This window comes from Brachyistius frenatus, unplaced genomic scaffold, assembly GCF_029030835.1.
Source record: "Brachyistius frenatus isolate BFR_SWC_R1_liver_20210118 unplaced genomic scaffold, ASM2903083v1 Contig_144, whole genome shotgun sequence".
Classification (NCBI taxonomy): domain Eukaryota; kingdom Metazoa; phylum Chordata; class Actinopteri; family Embiotocidae; genus Brachyistius; species Brachyistius frenatus.
Window position 1 is genome coordinate 566,600 of NW_027210743.1, and position 21,505 is coordinate 588,104.

Genomic DNA, 21,505 nt, shown 5'->3' on the forward strand with positions numbered 1-21,505 from the left:
AGTTTTATGCTCGAAGAAACCAAGGAGAGTGAGAGCGCTGCTGCAAAGGAAAGCACGTTGTATGCTAAAATGTCAGCTGTTCAGACACATGTTTTAAGAGCAGAGAGTCAGGCAAACTGAAACTTATTCTGTGAAAGAAGCCGTGAACGGAGCTGGTGCTAGATAAATAGAACCGGACTTACTCTGCAGCTGGTAATTAGTGAAGAAACAGCTACAGCTCGCCTGAGCTTTCCTTTGAAGAATGTTTCCACTTCCACTTCCTGGCCTCAGGGGGCAGTAACATTGTTTGCTCTGGTACTTATTAGGCCTCAGCTTGAACAACATGATTGCACGTATACATCAAGGCTTGAAGGAATGTGCCAATCTGTGGAGTGGAGCAGGACACAAATAAAACTTTAAAAAAAAACATCCTCATTGTCTGTGTTAATTGGATTTGCTGTCTGCTGGTGTCAGCTAAGATTAGGAAAATGTGAGTAAATTGGATTTTATTTTCGGCATCAAAACTCCACTAATCCTCTTTTTCTCTCTCTTTGAACATGTAGACTTTGAGAGAGTGTGTGACTGCACCATGTGTATATATTCAGTGTGTGTGTGTGTCGTTCCCGGTTTGTCTGGACATAAACATGCCTCGGCTTGTCCACTGTTCCCATTACTCGCATTATCTAGGGCATCTTTGTATATCGAGGGAAGTCTCGTCTTATCAGTGCCTCGCATGTTTGCTGACACACTCCTCCATTTAAGACGGTCATCAATGAGTAGCTCTGTATGTCTTTGGCACGTTGGTTTAATCTCTCTGTGAGAGGTGAAGCTGAAAGGTCTGTGTCTGCGGTGTCAGGGGAACGGCAGACTGGTTTGGGGTCAGCAAGGACGGCGACGCCACCCAAAAATGGCAGAGGAAAAGTCTTCGCCACTGCAGCCTGCGCTACGGAAAGCTGAAACCACAGGTGATCCGAGAGATGGATCTTCCCAGCCAGGACAACATCTCCTTAACCAGCACTGAGACCCCGCCTCCTCTCTATGTCCCCTCCTCACAGCATGGCATGCAAAAGGTATGGGATGTATAGGTCGCTGCTCCTGTTTAATGTTTTTCATACATTTTTTGACCAAAACCTCTCGTTACATTAAACATGTTTCTTATTTTAATTGACATGCTATGTGTGTCTCAGGTAAAATAAGTCATAATTCATGTTTTTTTTAGCTCTTTGTTAATAACACCTGTTGAACCCCAGATTGTGGACCCATTGGCGCGAGGACGTGCCTTCCGCATGGTTGAGGAGGTGGACGGCTACAGCGTGCCTCAGACCCCCATCACCCCCGGAGCCACCTCCATTTGCTCCTTCACCAGCTCCCGCTCAGGTCTCAACCGACTGCCTCGCCGACGTAAGAGGGAGTCCGTGGCAAAGATGAGCTTCAGGGCAGCTGCAGCGCTGGTCAAAGTGAGTGAGAAGAATAACATCCAATGAGCATATTGAATTCCCACGTTCTCCACCTGCAAAATAAACTCATGTGCAATAAACGAATAGGAAAACAAGTGTGCCAAAGGGTTTCTTCTTTATTCAAACTGTATTAGTACTGCATTACTTTGTTCCCTTCTGTTAGGTAATGATCATATCTGTAAATTCATATGTACTTGTTTGTATGTGGTTATTTCTCAGGGCCGCTCATTTCGGGAGAGCACTCTAAGACGAGCCCACAGACGAAGCTTCACCCCTGCCAGCTTCATGGAGGAGGACTTGGTGGACTTCCCTGATGAACTGGACACGTCCTTCTTTGCCAGAGTAAGGCAGGAATGAGACTGTTGTTACTACGTAACATTTTTATTTATGCTGGAATATAATTCTAATTTTAAAAATTGTTGTACCTCACCATTTCCTTTCCTTTAGGATATTCTGATGCACGAGGAGTTGTCAACATACGCAGACGAGGTGTTTGAGTCGCCGTCTGAGGCGACCATCAAAGAGGCGGAGCAAGACAGCAAGAAGGATGAGACGGAACTGACAGGCAGCGCCCTAGATAAGACGGAACTGGAGAGAAGTCACCTCATGCTGTGAGTTACTATGGCTACAGTGTTAGTCGCTGGTGGCGCTGATACAAATTATTTTTGTTAACTAACTATTCATTATTAACACTCCTCCTTGTTACTGGGGAGCAGTTTTCCCACGAGAAGTTCATTTAATGTCCGAACCGTATGAGTCAAATAAATACCGATGTTTACATACAGTAAATAAAAACAAGATGTACTCCACAAACTCGAGCAACACAAAAAAAAATAGATTTTCTCATTTCTATCAATAACTGATCGGACACAAATATGAATAGTATTGATTGGGTGGTATATTCAGCTGATGCTCAGTAAATGTGTCACTCTTCCCAGTGCTTCTTTTTTCATCATCAAGCTTATACACTTCTCTTGATTTATTTATATCTCTTCCTTTCCTCTCCTCTCCTCTCCTCTCTTACCTCCTCCAGACCTCTGGAGCGAGGGTGGCGTAAAGCCAAAGAAGGAATGCCCGGACCACCAAAGGTGCCCTTGCGACAGGAGGTGGTGAGTGTTCACGGACAGCGGCGTGGTCAGCGCATCGTTGTACCTGTCAAGAAGCTTTTTGCTCGGGAGAAAAGGCCCTACGGGTTGGGCATGGTCGGCAAGCTCACGAACCGCACCTACCGCAAGCGCATTGACAGCTATGTCAAGAGGCAGATCGAGGACATGGATGACCACAGGTATGGCACTTTTCCTCGTATCTCTCTCATGAGCACTTTCTCTCTGCGTCTTCAGTGGCTGATACTGTTGGATGACGTGGCTGCTCTGTTTTTTTTTTTTTTTTTTACTAAAAATAGGTGTTCTCTTTGTCTTCTAGGCCTTTTTTTACATACTGGATCACCGTTGTCCATTTGCTCATCACTATCTTGGCTGTATGCATCTATGGCATTGCACCGGTGGGCTTCTCCCAGCATGAGACGGTTGATTCTGTGAGTCCTGGTTCAGCATTTTCATTGACAATATTTTCATCTCATCACACCTCCTTTAATATTGACAGTTCTCTCTCTGGTTTCGGCGTCATCTGATTTAGGTTTTAAGAAACAAAGGCGTGTATGAAAATGTCAAGTTTGTACAGCAGGAGAACTTCTGGATCGGGCCGAGTTCGGTGAGCACCTTTGCTTGTGGTTTTTTTTTTTTTGCATTTTTTGTAGTGTCAGATTTTTTAAAAACGAGTGCAAGCAAGACTTTTCATTTTTCCCTTTGCACCTTTATCTATCTATTTTTAGGAAGCCCTGATCCACTTGGGGGCCAAATATTCTCCATGCATGCGGCAAGACAAGCAGGTGCATGATCTTATCAGGGAAAAGAGAGCTATCGAACGCAACTCTGCCTGCTGTGTGCGGAACGATCGCTCTGGCTGTGTCCAAACCTCAGAGGAGCAATGCTCGGTGTGTACTAAAAACCCAAAGTGCTCTTTGACCTTCATGATCCAGCTAAAAAGGGAAGCTGTGGCCAATTCTGACTCTTCTGTTTTTCTCTAGAGTACTCTAGCTGTGTGGGTGAAGTGGCCGAAGCATTCCAGCACTCCCCAGTTAAATGGCAAAGACAGGCAGTATGGCTCAGTGTGCCATCAGGATCCCAGGTAAGACGCACTAGTATTTCTTCCATTTAAGGCTCACAGTATTCATTCACTGATATCAGTTAAATTACATTGTGATGGTATTGTTTTACTCTCTCTCTTTACAGGATATGTCTCGAGCCTGCCTCAGTGTCGCCTCATGAATGGCCTGACGACATCACCAAGTGGCCAGTGAGTACATTAACACCCTGTGAGGTCTTTAAACATGGAGAGGACTTGGAGGGTGTAAATTAAATTAGAGATCAGGTTACCTGAAAAATTATATTAATCACATGATTTGATGTTGATCTTTTTTTCCAGTATTTTAAAAATATTTCTTGAAATACTTTTCAAAAAATGAAACTGAAAATACACCAAAGACAACATATCAAATGTTGAAACTGAGAAGTTTTATTTTTTATAAAAAAAATTAAAAAAAATGCTTGTATTCTGAATTTCAGGCCTGCAACATGTTTCAAAAAGGTTGGGACAGGCCAGGGGCATGTTTACCTTTGTGTTGCATCACCTATTTTTTTTTACAACGCTCTTTAAAGGTTTGGGAGCTGACGAGACCAGTTGCTGGAGTTTTGAAAGTGAAATATTGTCCCATTCTTGCCTGATATCGAATTTTAGCTGCTCAACAGCCTCGTATTGTATTAGTAGCATTAGTGATATTTTTTTGTTCAGTGATGCTCCAAAGACTTTGTCTGAACATTTACCATGTCCCAACTTTTTTGGGGACAGGGTTGTATTACCAATGCCATATTTTAGTCTTCTGTCTTAATCTATTGCAGTCATACGGTCGTTTAAGACCAAAGAAGAGCTTTCCTTCTTTTTCAGTGATATGCTACTTCTGTATTACTACGCGAGTTGGAAAAAATAGTTTTCTCTCCTGAATCAACACTATTTTAAATTATGAGACCACACAAATCCACCAAAACTGGTAACCATCAGGATTAACTCAAAATGTATATCTGGGAGAGCCACACTGTGTCCTGCTGTTTGAAATTGTACCAATGTGTTTGGGGTGTCTGATGTTCTAATCTTGTCAACAGATGTAGTATTTGAAATAAACATAAAGAGGTGAATGTTGTTCTTCTGCTCCGGTGTTTAGATTTGTACCAGGTACAACACAGGGAACCATACCAACCTGCCTCACATCGACTGCACCATCACAGGCCGACCCTGCTGCATTGGAACCAAAGGGAGGTGAGGAGAGCTGATTAACTAATGAGAAACATGAATACCGGACTAACCACACACAAAATGGGTGACCGGTTTATTCACTTACTAACTGCTGTTTGCTTTCTTCAAGGTGTGAAATCACATCCCGGGAATATTGTGTTTTCATGAATGGCTACTTTCACGAGGAGGAGACGCTTTGCTCTCAAGTAAGAAACTCTGCTAATTACTTACAAAAGAAAAACAAGAGAAGCTGTGTAATGAAAGTCAATAGTGATGGGATATACACTATGTCTTATTTTGAATGTGGTGCATTATTTTTTTTTACCTTCTGAACACCAAAACAGATTACATGATTAAGCTCATGAAACATTTCCATGCAAGAATTGTGTAGGTGTCTAATTGTGTCTTATTTCAGATCTTTGATTAAACTAAAGCACGGGTCATATTTTTCCCTTTCCTTAATTATACTGTATATGTTTGTGGTTGGTTGTATAAATAAATGTCAGTATGACTGAGGGATGTTACTTAATAGGCTGTGTTCTCTGTCCTTCCTCAGGTGCACTGCATGGATGATGTCTGTGGACTGTTGCCTTTCCTCAACCCTGAGATCCCAGATCAGTTTTACAGGCTCTGGCTCTCACTTTTCCTGCATGCTGGGTGAGTCAATAGCCAGCAGGATTATGGAAAGTAGGTTTGCTTATTCGGAGATTTGCCTGGCACAAGAATCAAACAAAAAAATGTGAGTGAATGTATTTGATTTTATTGTTGAGAGCTGCATTTGGAGAATTTTTGGACGGGTTTTGTTTTGTGTAGTTTTTATTTTATTTTTTATTGGCAGCTTCAAACTAGCCTAGCTCCACCCTTGCTGTAATTATAGTCTGGAAACTGTGTTTGCATTAAGGTTTTCTGGGCCCCTCTGAAGGGAAAACCAATCAGCAACTAGTAGGGGCGGCTAAGTGAAGTAGTTCCAACAATGGCGTCGGTGCCTGAGTTTCTCCTCCTTTCTCAACATATGTTACATGGTGGTCGATATAGATTGAATAAAGGCTGCTCCATTAGCTTCAAAATGAACCTGATGACGACACCCACTATGATGCAACAACTGGAAACAATTCTTAATGGAGCGTGGTCAGACACATATATTCATGCAGTGAATTTGGGGCTGATATTACCAGGCTAGCTTCATACAGTCAAAAGAAGAAAAAAAAAACTCCAGATGCACAAACAACATCCTACCCAATAATACAAATAAAAGCAAATTTTGCCAACCCGAGGCATGATCTAGGAGACAATGCCATATCCTGTGAGCATGTCAAAACAAGCTGAAAGTCTGCTTTGGATCAGCCGAACAGACGGCATCAGTGTTTGGATCAAGTGGAGAGGTGGAGAAAAAAAGATCAGAATCAGAGTCAGATTTATTGGCCAAATATATTTGGCACATACAAGGAAATGGGACTCTGTCAATGTCAGTATACACCAACTTCACAGCAAAACAAACACGCAGATAGATAAAAGACAAACTCAGAAAATGTATTCTGAGTTTGTCTTTTATCTGACAAACAGATAAGAGTAGAGGAAGATACACGGCTAAAGAAACACAGTGAAGGGGGACAAATAGTAGCTTTATAGTGGGTCAACATATGTTTGTGGTTCCAAAGTGAATGTAGAAAAATGTTGAAATAGTGTTAAATAATCTGATGACAGATATCTGCTCTTTAATGTCCTTGAAAGTGATGAGCTTACCGTCCATCTGTGCACTTATCACCGTAGTTTAAGTTGTTCCAGCTGTCTTCAATATGTCACAAATAAATACATGCTGATTAGGTACACTGTGTTACAGTTTAGACCTGTCAGTCAGTCTCTACGAAGAGCTGACCTCACAGTTAAGAGAAGCAGTGCTTCATCCCAATGTCTGCTACCTGTCTCCTGGGTAATTAAACAAAGTGCCCTCACGACACAAACTCGTTAAGCTTCAGTGAGATAGAGACTGATTTTATTGCTGCGCAAAGTCATTTCCGCTTGGCTGTTGAGGGGTTTGTGTCCTTTACGCAGAGGGATAATCTCCTCCACACGTGTGGCTTTTCACACGCACACACACAACCATCACACGCATGAACTCTTTGTCCATGTCTGTCCTCCCAGGATCCTTCACTGCCTGGTGTCGGTGGCTTTCCAGATGACCATCCTGAGGGACCTGGAGAAGCTGGCAGGCTGGTTGCGCATCTCAATCATTTACATCCTCAGTGGCATCACTGGCAACTTAGCTTCAGCCATCTTCCTGCCCTACAGAGCAGAGGTGATCAGCAGTTCATTAACCACACGCTGCAAAACACGACACACATTTATGAGTCACATTAAGTTTCAGAGACTTCTCTTTGGGAGATCTGGTTATAAATGTCTCTGAGCATCTTGTTGTCTTTGTCTCAGGTGGGTCCGGCAGGCTCTCAGTTTGGGATCCTGGCCTGCCTGTTTGTGGAGTTGTTTCAGAGCTGGCAGATCCTGGCACAGCCCTGGAGGGCCTTCACCAAGCTGCTGTGTGTGGTGCTCTTCCTCTTTGCCTTTGGGCTGTTGCCGTGGATCGACAATTTTGCCCACATCTGTGGCTTCATCTCCGGCTTCTTCCTGTCCTTCGCCTTCCTGCCCTACATCAGTTTTGGCCGCATGGACCTGTATCGCAAACGCTGTCAGATTATCGTCTTCCTGCTGGTGTTTGTCGGGCTCTTTTCGGGCCTCGTGGTGCTCTTCTACGTCTACCCAATCAAGTGCGAATGGTGCGAGTTGCTCACCTGCATCCCCTTCACAGACAAATTCTGCGAGAAGTATGACCTCAACGCTCACCTCCATTAAACAAAAAAAAAAAAAAAAAAAAAAAAATTGTGAGCGCAACAGAAAGGCATCAGGTCAAAACACGTGGACTGGATGATGGACCGCCCCCCCCCCTCACTCCCCCTTCCCTCCCTGTGAACTATGACAATATGCTTGTGTTCTTTTACTTAATATGAATACCTATACCACTCACCATAAGGACTTCCTTTAACTGCCTCCCTTTTCACCGGTCGTCATCGTCAGTCCTTCACTGTCCAGTGAAACAAAGCTGTGGCACTTCTGAACCTCAACACAGCACCCAGCTTCCCTTTACATGCGAGGCAGGAATTACAGAAGCCAACCGCTGGTACAGAGAGACGGACTCGTTTTTTTTACAGTCACACTCCAGACATAGGTTTTATTATTAATCAGGCAACCTCATAAAGAAGCAGGGACAACGTAGAATATTGATACCTTTGGTGCCTTGTTGATAAATGTACCAACTACTGCCATATTTTTGTTACATTATGCTGAGCACTCGAATGTTTTCTTTCATTTGTTTTTATTGCTTCTCAAGAAGTAATTATTGTTTTGAACACGGTAGTGTTTTAGCTACCTGTCTACTTACATGTAACTGAAAACAACAGTAAAAATCTACAAAATGAAAAAGCCTTCTACTTTCTGTGAATTGCCAGAAAAGTCCCGCTGAACATCGTTTTGTAGTTTATTGAAATTAAGCAACATAGAAACAAAAACAAAATTTCTGCTACAAACTTTCAGTTGACAATCCAAGCAATTTTAGTAGCCGAATGATCAGTGTCTAGCTCCTCAAACAACAGACCGTTACAATAATGAATTCATCACACCTTTCAGTTTCTCTGGTTTACAAAAATAGAAATGTCTTTCCATCACAACTCCAGATTTGAGATATTTTCTAATAATTGCCTCCTTTTCAGTACAAATTGTGAATGAATGGAAAAAAAAGATTAAGATCACAAAGCTGATAAACTAATGGAAACAGAGGGAATATGATTACATGTCTGATAAGCCACATTATTAACTGCGAAAAGGTTCATTTCTGTTGCTTCAAGAAGGGAATCCACTCTGTCCTCACACAGACTTCCCTCCTTGTTCAGTGGGTCAGGGGAGACGCTGACACTCGGATGCCGAACGCAGGCCGACGCTGCATACTGGCCCTTTTATCTGTCCATCTGTCTGCTGTGTTTTGCAAATCTTCTCTGCCCCGAGCCCGTGTTAGAGGTGAGTGGGTGGAGGGAGGGTGGGGTCGGTGCTGAGGGACTAGCAGCCACTGTTCCTCCGTGCGTACGCCTGGTCGCCGAGCGTGTACTCCATCTCCTGGAATTGCATGTTGGATACAGAGATGGCCGATAGCCCTTTCTTCTTGAAGCCGGCCTTGAGGTAGAAGGGCACCAGGAAGTCTTCGCAGATCAGCAGAGCTCGGCGGAGGCCCGGCCTGCAGCGCAGGTACTGCAGGTAGCGCCACAAGAGGATGGAGCCTTTGCCCTGCTGGCGACAGTGGCGGTGCACGGACAGAACGTGGACGTGCACAGAGCGGGTGTCTGGGACATGCTGAGTCATGGCCTCCTGGAGGAGAGAGATTAAAGAACCGTTAGTGATATGAAAACATTATGAGACACATAAATCGTGTTTTTTCACTCGTATGCATTTTAAACACCAGAGTTTGTCTCTTTTTTTTTTTTTTTTTTCTTTCTAATACCTGTGAAAGCCTCTCCTTGTCCCAGCCAGAGCCGATGATGAAAGCAACCAGCTGCCCCTCTTCAAACCAACCCAGTGACAGCTCGGGGCAATGACCGAGGAAGTTAAGCACTTCATCCAGGGTAAGTGGGCACTCGCCAGACACAGACACAAACGCTGGGAGGTGAAAAGAAGCATTTCAGGCAGAAGGTGAGTTTCATGGAAGAAATGAAGATGAAAGGTTGAAAGAAATGTGTGCTCTCAAGTTCAAACTAAGTTAAAAACCAAAAAGCAGCATTTGACACATTTTGCAATGACCAAATTGAGAATACAGTATATTTTATTTTTCCAAATACAAGTGGAAAGTCTAATTCACTGCCCAATAATACATATTGTGTGGACATATCTGCTTAGTTATTGTGTTTAATTCTAAAGAAACTCACCTTCTCTTTCGATCTCAAACACACTGATGGCGTCCTGCGGCGTGAGGTTCCTGAACTCGCTGGCGGGCAGTGTGTGTCGTCTCTGCTGCAGAGGGCTGATCACTCTGACGGGCGTCTTCAGAAAGAAGGGCTTGAGGAACGGAGAGCCGCTGACCTGCCGTGTCATGATACCGCAAAACTGCAAGGACCGGATGAGCTGATTATTTCACAAAGCTTCTTTTTTTTTTTTTTTTAATGTTCCTCTTTTGTTTCTAGCCTTTTGCAGTTTAAAATTTACTCTGATGACATCAAGGATGAAGTCAGCCTGCTAACCAAACCTGCCCTGTTCTCTGTTCGTCCCACAGCTCTGACTGTAGTCTAACTCACTTCAGTGGACAAGATGCTGCCCTCTGTGCCTCTCCTTGTCTCTCCTCTTTCTGTCTGATCTCATAATGCAAAGTGGTTGTCTCAAAATAGGATAGCTGTGTGTGCACTTGTCTCCAAAGTCTCTAAATCCCCTGATTTCCAAACACTGACATTTTGTTCTTGGTGTAGTACTACATGTTTTTTTTTACTTTGGATTTGGATCAAAGACAGACTATGTTAGTTACAGCAATCATATGCGTATCCTCCACACCTTAAGATAGTATTTGGTATTTTCTGTCACAACGTTTTGACAGTATCTTTTTATGATAATCAGAATTAATGCTGGGACAGATGGGAATAGTTCAGACAGCTATTGTTAAGATGTGATGACACGTCAGGATTAGTTTATACTTGGCACATGTGTATTGACACATGCTACATGCTATATGCACGTCCACTCGGCTGTGTGTTTTTCAGGGTGGGAATGAGCGAGACATGGTGTGACTGAATGTGACAATCCGCATGTTTTCAGAGATCAAGGGCATGTGGACTAATTTAACTGAACCAAGAGGGGAGGGAGATTTATGTGGATTGCAATTGGAAGATTTCATGCCTTACAGAGATTTAGCACAGGCTAATTAAATGAGGGAGCACTTGCTTTGACTGGCCTGAGGTAAACCTGTTTACACAGACTTGTTTGAGTGTCAATACAACGTAGTATAATTTCAAAGGCTTGAGGCTTAGCCTATATATTTTTTTAATGTAGCATCAGGAAATAAAAATAACACTACTGTTTAAAGGATTATATTTTTTTCACCCCACTGCTTTGTTTTGGCCTCAGACTGCAGTGATGAATAAAAAAAATAAAATCTCCTTTATTTCAAGCCTTCAGCCATGTCAGCTAGACAGCTGGCCAATCACAGATACGAGATCATCTTTGCTGATATCGTCAGATGTGAAGGACGAACACGGCTGTCCAGAGAGGAAATTACCTTTTCTGCCCTGGTATTGTGGCCTGAGAGATGCGGGGCAGTCCTTCCCTCACGACCTCTTACAACGGCCTATTATAGCGCACCAATGACGAGGCTGAACTCTGAGAGTCCTAAAAACCTATTTCAGTTTTTCAGACAAATTTTAAAACAGTTCAGGAAAAGGAGACACGACTTTGGTTTAAACTCTGACTTTATGTGTATGCAGTTTAACCTCAGCCACCTGCTGACCTTCTCTATTGCTCGAAGTTTCATAGCCTCTAATCTGTGTGTGTGTGTGTGTGTGTGTGTGTGTGTGTGTGTGTGTGTGTGTGTGTGTGTGTGTGTGTGTGTGTGTGTGTGTGTGTGTGTGTGTGTGTGTGTGTGCGTGCGCACAAATTTTTGTTCAGTGTATTATGTTTTTACAGGGGAGCTTAAAGTTACAGTGTAACTGAAGCCTCATTAAACTTTACACTGGCTTCCACCTGTTGGTTCAGCTTAGCAACAGTTAATCATAACTGCAAAAGAATGGCATTTTTCTCAGCTGCCTGTTCATGCTGACTTGATCTGCGAGTCATTAGCTGGCTAGTGCACATGTATGCATGCTTCCTCTGCATATCATTTTTCGCCTTGGAAATTACAGGTAAATCTCCAGTTGTTACAATCTCTCCCTTTCTGCCTGCTGTGGTTCAAGTAAGTGCAAGTAAATGGGAGGGGCTTCACAATATATATACTGTATAGCCTCTTTCTACACTTGTCTACAAACATTTCTGATGTAAACAAACAAAATAAAAAGTAAATAACGAGTAAATTTAAGTTGAATTATAGTAGTATTAGTCCCTGCATTTAAAGACTTACAGTTATATGAAAGCGGGACATAATCTTGAGCTTTAATTTGGTAATGGTTAACATTTGGATCACGGATTGTGTCTTTAAAACTAAAATAGCCGCATAGATGTGTATGTGTGTGTACGCACGTACGCACACACACACACACACACACATCAGAGCATCATGTCTTTCAAAAATAAATGAAAATCAATGTTATTATAGAACCTTTTTAGATTGTGCAAACATTTTTCCATACAGTCGATATTGACAAGAACATTGATTTACTGAGTTGTCAATTTTTTCATAATTGAAGAACCATCTGCTGAAGATTGACAGATTTGATTTACTGAAAGAGAGGGTGGTGACAGCAAGTGCAGGAACATATCTGAAAAAATATTCAGTAAATGTTTATAAACTAGCCTCAGTCATTCTTATGTGGCCTACACTGCTTGGGACTCTGTAGATATAATTTTGTCACACCTGCTGCACCTCTTCCACTATGTAGTCCTGTTTTCAAAAAAACAAAAAAGTCCTGGATGGATCAGAAAACTGGCAGTTGAAGCATGAATCTTTGCTCTTTATTGTTATACACATGCTGCTATACACACGAGGAGACAGGTATTGATTTTACAGAGAGCCACAAACCACCTACTGCGGAGTTATCCTGGATACCAGGTCAATAGTGGTCAGAACAGGAAGGCACAGTGTCAAGTTGAAATGGCACAGAAGAGGAGGGGATAGAGACAAAAAGAACCACGTTACTAAAAAGCTGCGAGGCGTTCAAGACTCAACAAAATCACATGCAAATGCCAGCCCAATTATTAAAAATGCAAAGTTTGCCTCTATTGCATCGGATGTGTTCCTTCTAATAACGCAAACATTACAGGAATCCACTTGAACCTAAAAATTTATAATAAATGCATAATTGAAAAATGGCCATGACAGTAAATCAACAGTTCAATTAAATATTGCTCAATAACAATATAATTTTTTTTCTTCTCCCAGTAGCATGAAGTTTGCGATAGAAAAAAGGCTCTGTACATCAGCATCAAAAATCCTGTCTGCGGGCTGAGAATGTGGTCTACTGTAGCATCTGTAAGAACACTAACGTCCATTGCAACAAGCAGGCAGCCATAATAATTCAAGGCACATAGATCTATATGCATGGTGCTACACTTACCGGACTGAGGTCAGTAAAGGCGTCGCAGCCACACAAACACATGACCTCTCCGTTTTTGTTTTTCTGCAGCTACATCACAGAAGCAGACACCGGTGTCGCCGCGAAAAACAGACTGTACAGAGATCTGCCACATCTACGACAAGCACTGTGCCATACTACGTCAGCATACATGGAGTTGGAGCGTCTATGCTTGTTGCGGGCTTTTAGCTATCTTTGAGTTCAGCTGTTAGGAATCTATAGCTCTTATTGATTATCAGTCTTAAGTATTGTTAACTGAATCTAGTTTACTGCGATATCATGATTTTCTTCTATATAATATATAAGTGTACAGTTCTGGAAGTAACTACACAGGAGTCTAGTAGTTATTATACATAATATATCACATCATTTTAAAAGAATAAAATGGATGTTTAAGACAGAAGACAACAAGTCTCATCGTATGTTATAAGGAATGGATTATAAACGATTTTGCTGGAGTGCAAAATCACTTTAAATGGACAGACACGTACATAAGTAATATGTTTTCAAACTTCTGCTCATAAACCAACCTGACAGGGAAAAACAAGTTCTTAAGTCATTAACGCATGTATCACTGCTGAATACAATATCTAAAGACAAACTGAATGTATAAATTCCTCTGAATTTAGTGTCAAGAAACAGTGTTAATTTAAAGTAAGTGTGCTTCAAAGCACCACCATGACAGGTAGTGAAATATCTCTGGACTCCACATTACAATTACCACAACTCTGGCCAAGACACAACTGAACACCATGTGAGAGTTAATGAAATCTTTTTAAAGCTGGGGAAGCGATCTCTTTTTTTTTTTTTTTCATTTTTTTTTTTTCATACATCAATCACAGAGTAAGGTACCAAAAACAGTCAAATTTTCTTTTGTAACGTCGCTGATGGAATAAACAGAGTCCTCCCTCGTCCTTCCTTCCAGGGCCGTCTGTTGGCTCTGATCACACGAGCAGGAGACTGAGGCTGGGGGCGTGAGAAGAATTGTGAAGCAAAGACAGGAGGGGAAAAAAAAGCTGGATCAGAGTCAGGGGTTGAGGTGTTCATCTTCCATATGAAGGCTGCTCGTGGGAGACAGGAGAGGCTGGCTGGAGCAGTTTGTGCTCTGACTTTTCAGGCTTTCTGTCGACTCTGAAGACCCTGGAGAGGAAGAATCAGCAGGTAAGCAACATGACTCAAAGGGAAGTTTCCTGTCAAGACTTTCAGTGAGAGAAGAAACGGTTCATTCTTGGTTCAGTTTGGCCTCACGGGTATTTAAAACATGTTTATCACAACAAGTTTCACTCCTGGATACCTACTGGATCTTTTCTTTTTTTCTTTTCTTTTTTTTCCTAGCTGCGATAGTCTGAATGTATTCATTGAGAATCAAGATTCTTTGAGAGCAGTGAAGCTCACACATAGAGAAAGCAGAGCAGACAGGAAAGCCTACATACCACAGTTATTCCTCCATACCAATAGAGCAGGAATCAAGACCTAGAGCTGCCCGAAGTGACGCGATGCGAAGAGACAGGTCGGCAGGGAATAGAAGAGGAGTGTTAGGAAACACACAGGAGCACACAGGTTAGATGCAAAGCACAGGCAATCACAGCTTTAAAGTCTGAGGTTAAAGAGGAACAAACTGGGCTGGAGTGCCAGAACAAAAGATTTAACATCAAGTAGAGAGTCAAAAGTAACCAAGAGGCAGACAACGCTGTCAATTTGTCAACTGATTTTCTCGCAGCTGTCATCAGAATATACACGTAAACAATATTCATTCCCGTCCCGTGTAGAAGAGATTTCAGATGATGATATATGTTCTTTGCTCCTGACAGGCTTTCTCACCCGGCAGAGACAGGTCACCCGGCGGGTCGCTCTCCGTTTTGGTCAAGCTGCTGTGTTCACTGCTGCAGTCTTGCAGGATGTCTCCTCCAGAATGCATCCTGTCCTCTGCATGACCCGAGACAGCAATGTCATCAAGAGCGTCACTCAAACGCACGCTGGACTGTTTGCTCACCGAGTGCCAAAGAGAGAAAACTCACCGTCGTCTGGGGACAGGGACTCTGCCACGTCCTCGGCTGCTGTGGCCTGGAGGAACAAAAGAGGTAAACGTTTTTTTTTGTCTGCAGGAGAGTCATGAGTTTAAATGTCAGCTAGGGAAGCGGCAGCTTACGTCTGTGGGGGCGGGGCTGCAGGACAGATGTGTGTGTGGCTGCGCGTCTGACATCTCGGAGAGCTTCTCTTCATCCTCCTCCTGGATGGGAGAGGATGGAGATCGAAGGGTGCTGGAGGAGGGACAAGCACAAAAATGTATAAATGCAAGCAGAACAAGTAATTCAAGTAATCATGGACAGAATTTTACACTAATTATGCCACTACTTTTAAAAACAAACTATATTGTAGCCTTCAGACAAGTTTAAAGTGGATTATTGACCCAGCCCATTAAAACTGAAGTCCGAGATGAATGTTACACATGACATGCTGTCCAATTTCCTGTCCTGACCTGATTACCAGTAGTAATGTTTTTATATTTGCGTGTATATAAAAAAAAAAAAAAAGTTGGGAGAGTACCTGTCAGGCGACTTGCTGACTTTGCCTTTCTGCAGACCTCCATCACTTAAATGCTCCGGAGAGCTCAGCTGTCTGTTGTCACCTCCCGAGAAGTTGATCTCATCGTAGAGGGGGGCGGACGGGATGGCAGGGGACACTGACCGCAGTCCGTTCAGAGCCTCCAACAGCGAGATGGGCTCAAAGCCTGGAGGAACAGAGTCTGTGCTCTGCAAACAATCATAAACAGTGACAATGTCTTTATTGCAGACCTTTGTCTAACTTTTTTTTATGCAACTCCTTTAGTGCAAATCTGAGATGTTCAGCTGATTTGAATTGATTATACAAGGTGCGCTTGAAACTTACAGAGTGCTCATCGTGGTCCATGGTCTGAGCGAGGACAGGACTGAAGGACACGGGAGAAAGAGCTCCAGGCTTCTTCCTCACCGCTCTGATCTGCAGCAAGGCTCTGAAGGCTGGTGAGAGGAAACCCAGGTTAAATTACACACATTAAGGACTCACTATGTTTTGACTGTACCCACTCTTTAAGCAGCATCATTAAACCTGCTTAAAGACCACGACATAATTCAACTAATGGAACGCTTCTTACGCAGCCGGCAAATCGGACAGTTGTTGGCCTGGTAACGCAGAGTGTCTGCACAGGAGTTGCAGAGACACAGATGTCTGCAGGGCAGGATGAGTGTGTCTCGCAGGTCAGACAAACACACAACACACTCGTTGCTGTTGTCACTGTTCTCGTCATCGGATGGCTAGAAAAAAAAAAAAAGATGAAAAAAAAAATGAACAAAACAAAGTCAGACAGATGAAAAATGGCTGACCTTTCACAGCATCATGATTCATGTTTGAGTTCATATTTCCACTGTAACCTTTGTTTCTTGGTTGTTTTTGTTCTCAATTCCATAGATCTCCTGTAAGAGGTAGCTCACACGGTCCACCTGAAAATATGCAGAAACAGAAATGTGTCATTCATGTTTTAGAAAAACACGTACAGTCAAGGAGCTTGTTTTGTGTATTCTTTTGAGAGCAGTGGTGCTACAGTTTCAGACTAAAAAAAAAACCAAAATTAAAGAGTTTTGTGAAACTATTTTAAGCTCTCTGTAACATCAGTTTACATTCAAGTCTACTTTAGAGATCAGCTGTATTTCCAGACTCCCACTCTGCATTTATTTTTAGTCGTGTACAACTTGCAGTCTGGAGCTCAAAACAGAATGCAGCTGGGATACTAAACATATTTGAGCTGGATACTGCTGAGTGATCTTTTTGAAAAGACTCTAACAGCGCAGCAGGACCTCACTGATGCTCTGCCTTTAACTCATACCATTCAACTGCCCTGCACAACATGCATATAGCACGTGGACTCACTGGATGTGATAAAATACATTACACTTCTAACATCATTAACGTGGTAAATAATACAAAATGTCAAAGTCAAAATAAGAACATTGAAAAACTTACAATTTGCTTCTGCTTCAGGGGTTTGACGGAGAAACTTCCATCAACGTGCTGGAGATGGAAAGAAACATGTTTTAGCTCATAAAAACTTGTTTTATACAGATTACAATCATTTAGTTTTACGTTAATGTTTCCATACTCTTTCAAAGGCTGCCAAAAGCACATGAGCATGTCCTAGGCAATCTACAAAAAAAAACAAGACAAACACCTTATTAAAGTTACTACAAATTTGAACCTTGTGTATTCAAGCCCACATTTCAACTGCTAACATCGTCACTGTTAACAATCTGAATAGGGAAGACATATCGTGGTATGTGGTGACCTACCGTCCCCTTCATCCACCACAGCTTGGATCACCATGGGAAACACTCCTCGGTCGAGGTCAAAGTTTAGCTTGGAAGGGAAAAAAAATACATATATTTATTTATTTAATTGTTGATGCACTGATGTTTTTTTTTTTTTTTTGATGCAGTAACAAAAATCCCCACATTGCTGCAGATACTCACATCTTCCTCTTTCCACTCGCTGAAATCTATTTTGAAAGATGGCATGGAGAACTGTTGGCTCACCCCACGCTTGTAATGCACAGTTTCAGAGACCAATGATGGATCCTTTGGGCTGTACCTACATAGAGCAAGTTAGCGGGACACGAGCCGATCATTCCAGTGCAGGAGTAAAAAAAACATTGTGTAAAGTTAAAGACAACAAAGGGAAGCTGAGCTCAACTATTATTCGAGCACATCTTCTTTTAATGACACGGCAAACAGCAAAAAGTTTATTAGGAAAGCCTAACGGCAGCTGTCACAATTAATTAATCAATAAATTCATGAGTGTCTCTAAAAAGAATGAAAATAAAGACAACTGAAAAACACAGTACACAACAGCAGTAATAGGTGATCTTTTTCATTCTGTAAAAATGTCTCATCTCATTATAAGACGGTAACTTCAGCACAGACTATTGCTTTCATCTTCGTTTAAGTCTTATCTGCAGTATCCATGGTGACTGGTGGTTGCTAAGGACCCGTTCGAATCTATTCTAGACTTTGTGCTCTAAGGCTTGAATCTCACCACCCATAAAACAGAGTTTAAATGTCGTTGGCACAATGGTTCACGATAAAATAAAGGAGCTGTGCCAGAAAACAAAAGATGGAACAACTGATCATCTCAGAGATTTGTTTGTTTAATTCAGACAGGATATGTCATTTCAATTTAAAGAATAAAAGCCCAGATCATATTCTGATAAAGCTTCCTCAGACTCAGTCCAATAAAAAAGAGAATTTATGAGATCATGTTCTTACACAGCCATCCCATTGGAGAACTCCTCAAATGCCTGGCAGTAGAGGGTGATGGCCACTCGAGCATCAGCATCGAAGGTGAACTCCACACCGTACTGAACCTTTGGCTTTCCACCTTCCTCCACCGGTGTGTCGGAGTCATCTTTATACCTGAAATCAAGAGTGTTGGCGTGATTTATGTCGACACGATGACATAACTGGTTTGTACTTTTACTGTGATTTGAATTTTGAAATGGTGTTTACCTGACCAGACGCAGAGAGTCCTTTCTGATGTTCACCAGACTCCTCAGGGTTTTCACAGGTTCGTGCGGTGCAGGGGTCACATACGGAAACTGGTGAAGTAAGAGCAAAGTGAATGATGATATTTGATTATTCCCATTATAGTAGCTTTAAAGCTGTAGAAAATATACAGTGCTGAATTCTGGGTTAAAAAAAAAAAAAATCCGCTCCCACCTGCACTGGCCTATTTCCAAGAAAATTCAGGTCCATGTTTTCCCCGAAAAGGTATCCCTCGGGATGCGGTGTGTCAAATTTCTCTCCGCCCATGAAGAAGTGGCTCGCAAAATAATTCCCTGAAGATAAATGAAAATAAGGTGAGGACTGAAAACACTGCCTGCAGTATGGCACAGTGATACTTCAGCAGAATGAGGTGGTTTAATAACGCAGTCAGTACAGCAGCCTCAACAAAACTTGTTATAAACTCCCATAGTATAGTTTCAGATCCTTTTCTCAGCTTTTTTTTTCTTAAAATGTCTTGTAGCTCTATAATTTAGCTGAGGAAAAAGTTAATGTTTAATAAAGTCACTGGATAATTGACAAACCTATCTCCAGACTGTGGCTTTACTGTCTGAAAATATTTTAATAACACAGTACAAGGGTTATAAAAAAAACAACAACAACGCACTTACAGTCTGCCAAAGACCTTTTAAAACAGCACTCGGCACCGAATAATGTGCTTTAAAAGGTGCTTTGTTGTGAAGGCTGATCATCTTTTGTTGACATGCATGACAAAGCATGTTGACTTAATAACTCCAAAAATATGACATCTTGCTTTAATATGACAATCCTCGGCAGGAGCAGGGTCACCGCTGCTGTAAATATAACAAGATTTTCCGAGTGACATGTGACCTTTTGGTAGAAAACAATGGACTTTTATATACGATCGTACTCAATTGTTGTGTGCATAACAGGAAAATACACTGATCCCCCCCCACCACCACCACCACCACCAACAACAACAAGCTGGGGAGTGCTCGGCGTCGTGTTTACCAGGAATCGGATTTCAGTCGGGTGACACTGCCGATCGCTTACCAGATTTCGGGGGAAATCGATAGGCCGAGTTGGCCTGGATATCGATGTCCTCCACACCAGCGATTCTGCGGCTCAGGATGGACCCCATCTTTCTCTGCTGGATCGCCGACGTTAGCTCCACTTAGCTACCAGCTGACGGCTCGTCAGCAGCTCCTTATCGGCACCGCCTTCAAGCCCAAACTAAACCCGAAACAAATATAACACCAACCACGGATTAAAACAAAAGAAGCTTTGGTTAATGTGACATTTTTGAAACGCTCGGTTTGACGGCGGCTGCGCTGCGAACGAAGCAGGAAACGGGACAGAGGCGAGCTGTTGTTTTGCCCGAGCTGTGCTAACGTAGAAGGGGCGCCACCTGATTGGCTGTCTCCGAGCGAGTCCAGACTTTCAGGGCGTTCGCTTTGTGTAAAGGGACCGCCCGGAGAATAAACACGGGGCTAAGGTGAGGCAGGTCATCTCCTCTAACAATTAAAAAAAAAAAAAAAAAAAAAACATTAACAGAGAAAAATCGAAACTGATAATGTAGCCTATGACTTTGTTTAGATATTTTGGACAACAAGCCTTTTTTTTTTTTTTTTAATGTATTTTGAACGACATGCTATTGTGACTTTTTTTTTTCATATTTCAGACGAGATGCAATAGTATAACTTTTTTTTGTATTTTGGACGACATGCTATGGTGTGACTTTTTTTTTTCTCCATAATTTGGACACAATACTGTAGTGTGACTTTTTGTCATATGTTGGACGACATGCTATAATGTCACTTTTTTGTTCTTATTTTGGACAAAATGCTATAGTATGACTTCCCTCCCCCTCATGTTTTGGATGAGATACTATAGTGGATAGGAATTTAAAGGCAAATTATTTGTTGTCAAAAAATGTTTTGTCCATCATTTGAACATGAATAAAACAAAACTCCTGAATAGGTGGCGTTGAGGAGAATCTCGACTATGACCCTGAGAAATATCAAAGAATTTAAAGGCGCATTTTTTAATTTTTTTTGTCAAAAAGTGTTTTGTCCGTCATTTGAACATGAATAAAACAAAATCCTGAATAGATCCCCAAAGCCAACCTTCAGCCACCACTCATCCACCAACTACTGCTCCTTCCAAATACCTAACTCCCAAATTTGCAGCGCCCAGCATCAGCATGCCCCTGTCCCGGCCCCAGGGCTCGGATAGGAAAGGCCGTCCAATAATGCTCCAAGGGGGGTAAAACCACATGCAATAATTGTCGTATAAATATATTTATACTTTATATAAAAAGTCATAATATAGTATCATCTTTTTTTTGTGAATTTAAAAAAAAAAAAAAACTTAAGACATTAGTATGTCGTATAAAATATGAAGAAAAAGTCATGCCATAGTATGTCATCCTTAACGTCATACTGCAGTATGACTTTTTCTTTCTATGGTATGACTTTCTCTTCATATTTTAGACGACATACTTTAGTTTTAAGTTTTTTTTTTTTTTTTGGCCGAAAGATGCATGATTTTTTTCATGTTGACTTTAATTCCCCAAAAAATGTTGTGTTCGTTAGCATTGTTTTATGTATGCATGAATGCCACTTTAACTAATTTAATATTACAATTTCTCATTATGACCCCTAAATGGGAACAAACACTAGTGATTTTAAATAGCCTTCTACATCCACGGCTCCACCTAGAATCTTCTGGTGAGGGGTAGAAATATCTCCACATCGCAAAACGTCTTGTAACGTACCAAAAAATTATTAATCATTACAATCCTGGCTTTTCTATTCCTCTACAATGAGTAACATGCAGAATTAATATTGAAATATTATTGATGATA

At 41.8% G+C, this 21,505-nt stretch overlaps 3 protein-coding genes across 6 annotated transcripts in view; 1 reads left to right on the plus strand and 2 right to left on the minus strand.

The window, feature by feature from the left end:
* Positions 1 to 8,258, plus strand: part of rhbdf1a (rhomboid 5 homolog 1a (Drosophila)) — a 28,520-nt gene extending 20,262 nt beyond the window's left edge. For both annotated transcript variants that reach the window (XM_069715550.1, XM_069715551.1), the window contains 15 exons: positions 836 to 1,049; positions 1,230 to 1,436; positions 1,656 to 1,778; positions 1,884 to 2,047; positions 2,470 to 2,721; positions 2,859 to 2,970; positions 3,072 to 3,146; positions 3,268 to 3,429; positions 3,523 to 3,623; positions 3,728 to 3,791; positions 4,714 to 4,808; positions 4,915 to 4,990; positions 5,341 to 5,441; positions 6,927 to 7,080; positions 7,212 to 8,258. In XM_069715550.1, coding sequence (XP_069571651.1) covers positions 836 to 1,049; positions 1,230 to 1,436; positions 1,656 to 1,778; positions 1,884 to 2,047; positions 2,470 to 2,721; positions 2,859 to 2,970; positions 3,072 to 3,146; positions 3,268 to 3,429; positions 3,523 to 3,623; positions 3,728 to 3,791; positions 4,714 to 4,808; positions 4,915 to 4,990; positions 5,341 to 5,441; positions 6,927 to 7,080; positions 7,212 to 7,631 — 2,320 coding nt within the window. In that variant the 3' untranslated portion in view covers positions 7,632 to 8,258. The remainder of the gene's footprint in view (positions 1 to 835; positions 1,050 to 1,229; positions 1,437 to 1,655; positions 1,779 to 1,883; positions 2,048 to 2,469; positions 2,722 to 2,858; positions 2,971 to 3,071; positions 3,147 to 3,267; positions 3,430 to 3,522; positions 3,624 to 3,727; positions 3,792 to 4,713; positions 4,809 to 4,914; positions 4,991 to 5,340; positions 5,442 to 6,926; positions 7,081 to 7,211) is intronic.
* Positions 8,259 to 8,280: 22 nt separating this feature from the next.
* Positions 8,281 to 9,914, minus strand: aanat2 (arylalkylamine N-acetyltransferase 2). Its single transcript, XM_069715552.1, has 3 exons — positions 9,749 to 9,914; positions 9,328 to 9,482; positions 8,281 to 9,194 (listed from the first exon to the last, which is right to left on the minus strand). The coding sequence occupies exons 1-3, from the start codon at positions 9,912 to 9,914 to the stop codon at positions 8,889 to 8,891; spliced, it is 627 nt and encodes a 208-aa protein (XP_069571653.1). The 3' UTR covers positions 8,281 to 8,888.
* Positions 9,915 to 12,448: 2,534 nt separating this feature from the next.
* On the minus strand, positions 12,449 to 20,040 carry mgrn1b (mahogunin, ring finger 1b). Of its 3 annotated transcripts, XM_069715539.1 has the most exons (17): positions 19,693 to 20,040; positions 18,835 to 18,953; positions 18,625 to 18,713; positions 18,385 to 18,531; positions 17,593 to 17,710; positions 17,413 to 17,479; positions 17,226 to 17,269; positions 17,090 to 17,137; positions 16,501 to 16,569; positions 16,224 to 16,383; positions 15,980 to 16,089; positions 15,638 to 15,843; positions 15,240 to 15,351; positions 15,109 to 15,154; positions 14,912 to 15,016; positions 14,524 to 14,569; positions 14,142 to 14,230 (listed from the first exon to the last, which is right to left on the minus strand). In XM_069715539.1, the coding sequence occupies exons 1-16, from the start codon at positions 19,778 to 19,780 to the stop codon at positions 14,529 to 14,531; spliced, it is 1,569 nt and encodes a 522-aa protein (XP_069571640.1). In that variant the 5' UTR covers positions 19,781 to 20,040; the 3' UTR covers positions 14,142 to 14,230; positions 14,524 to 14,528. The 3 variants fall into 3 exon arrangements, with proteins under 3 accessions (XP_069571639.1, XP_069571641.1, XP_069571640.1); XM_069715538.1 differs by lacking the exon at positions 14,524 to 14,569 and having other exon boundaries at positions 12,449 to 14,230; positions 19,693 to 20,039; XM_069715540.1 differs by lacking the exons at positions 14,524 to 14,569; positions 14,912 to 15,016 and having other exon boundaries at positions 12,449 to 14,230.
* Positions 20,041 to 21,505: the final 1,465 nt, after the last annotated feature.

Bases quoted from the DNA above. Each gene is read 5' to 3' on its own strand.
- aanat2 (XM_069715552.1), bottom strand. From the start codon at position 9,914: ATGACACGGCAGGTCAGCGGCTCTCCGTTCCTCAAGCCCTTCTTTCTG. The intron at 9,483-9,748 runs GTGAGTTTCTTT...TTCACCTCCCAG, and splicing joins GTTTGAGATCGAAAGAGAAG to CGTTTGTGTCTGTGTCTGGC. The intron at 9,195-9,327 runs GTATTAGAAAGA...TCTCTCCTCCAG, and splicing joins ACAAGGAGAGGCTTTCACAG to GAGGCCATGACTCAGCATGT.
- mgrn1b (XM_069715538.1), bottom strand. From the start codon at position 19,780: ATGGGGTCCATCCTGAGCCGCAGAATCGCTGGTGTGGAGGACATCGAT. The intron at 18,532-18,624 runs GTAAACACCATT...TCTTGATTTCAG, and splicing joins GACTCTCTGCGTCTGGTCAG to GTATAAAGATGACTCCGACA. The intron at 17,138-17,225 runs GTATGGAAACAT...TTCCATCTCCAG, and splicing joins TTTTGGCAGCCTTTGAAAGA to CACGTTGATGGAAGTTTCTC.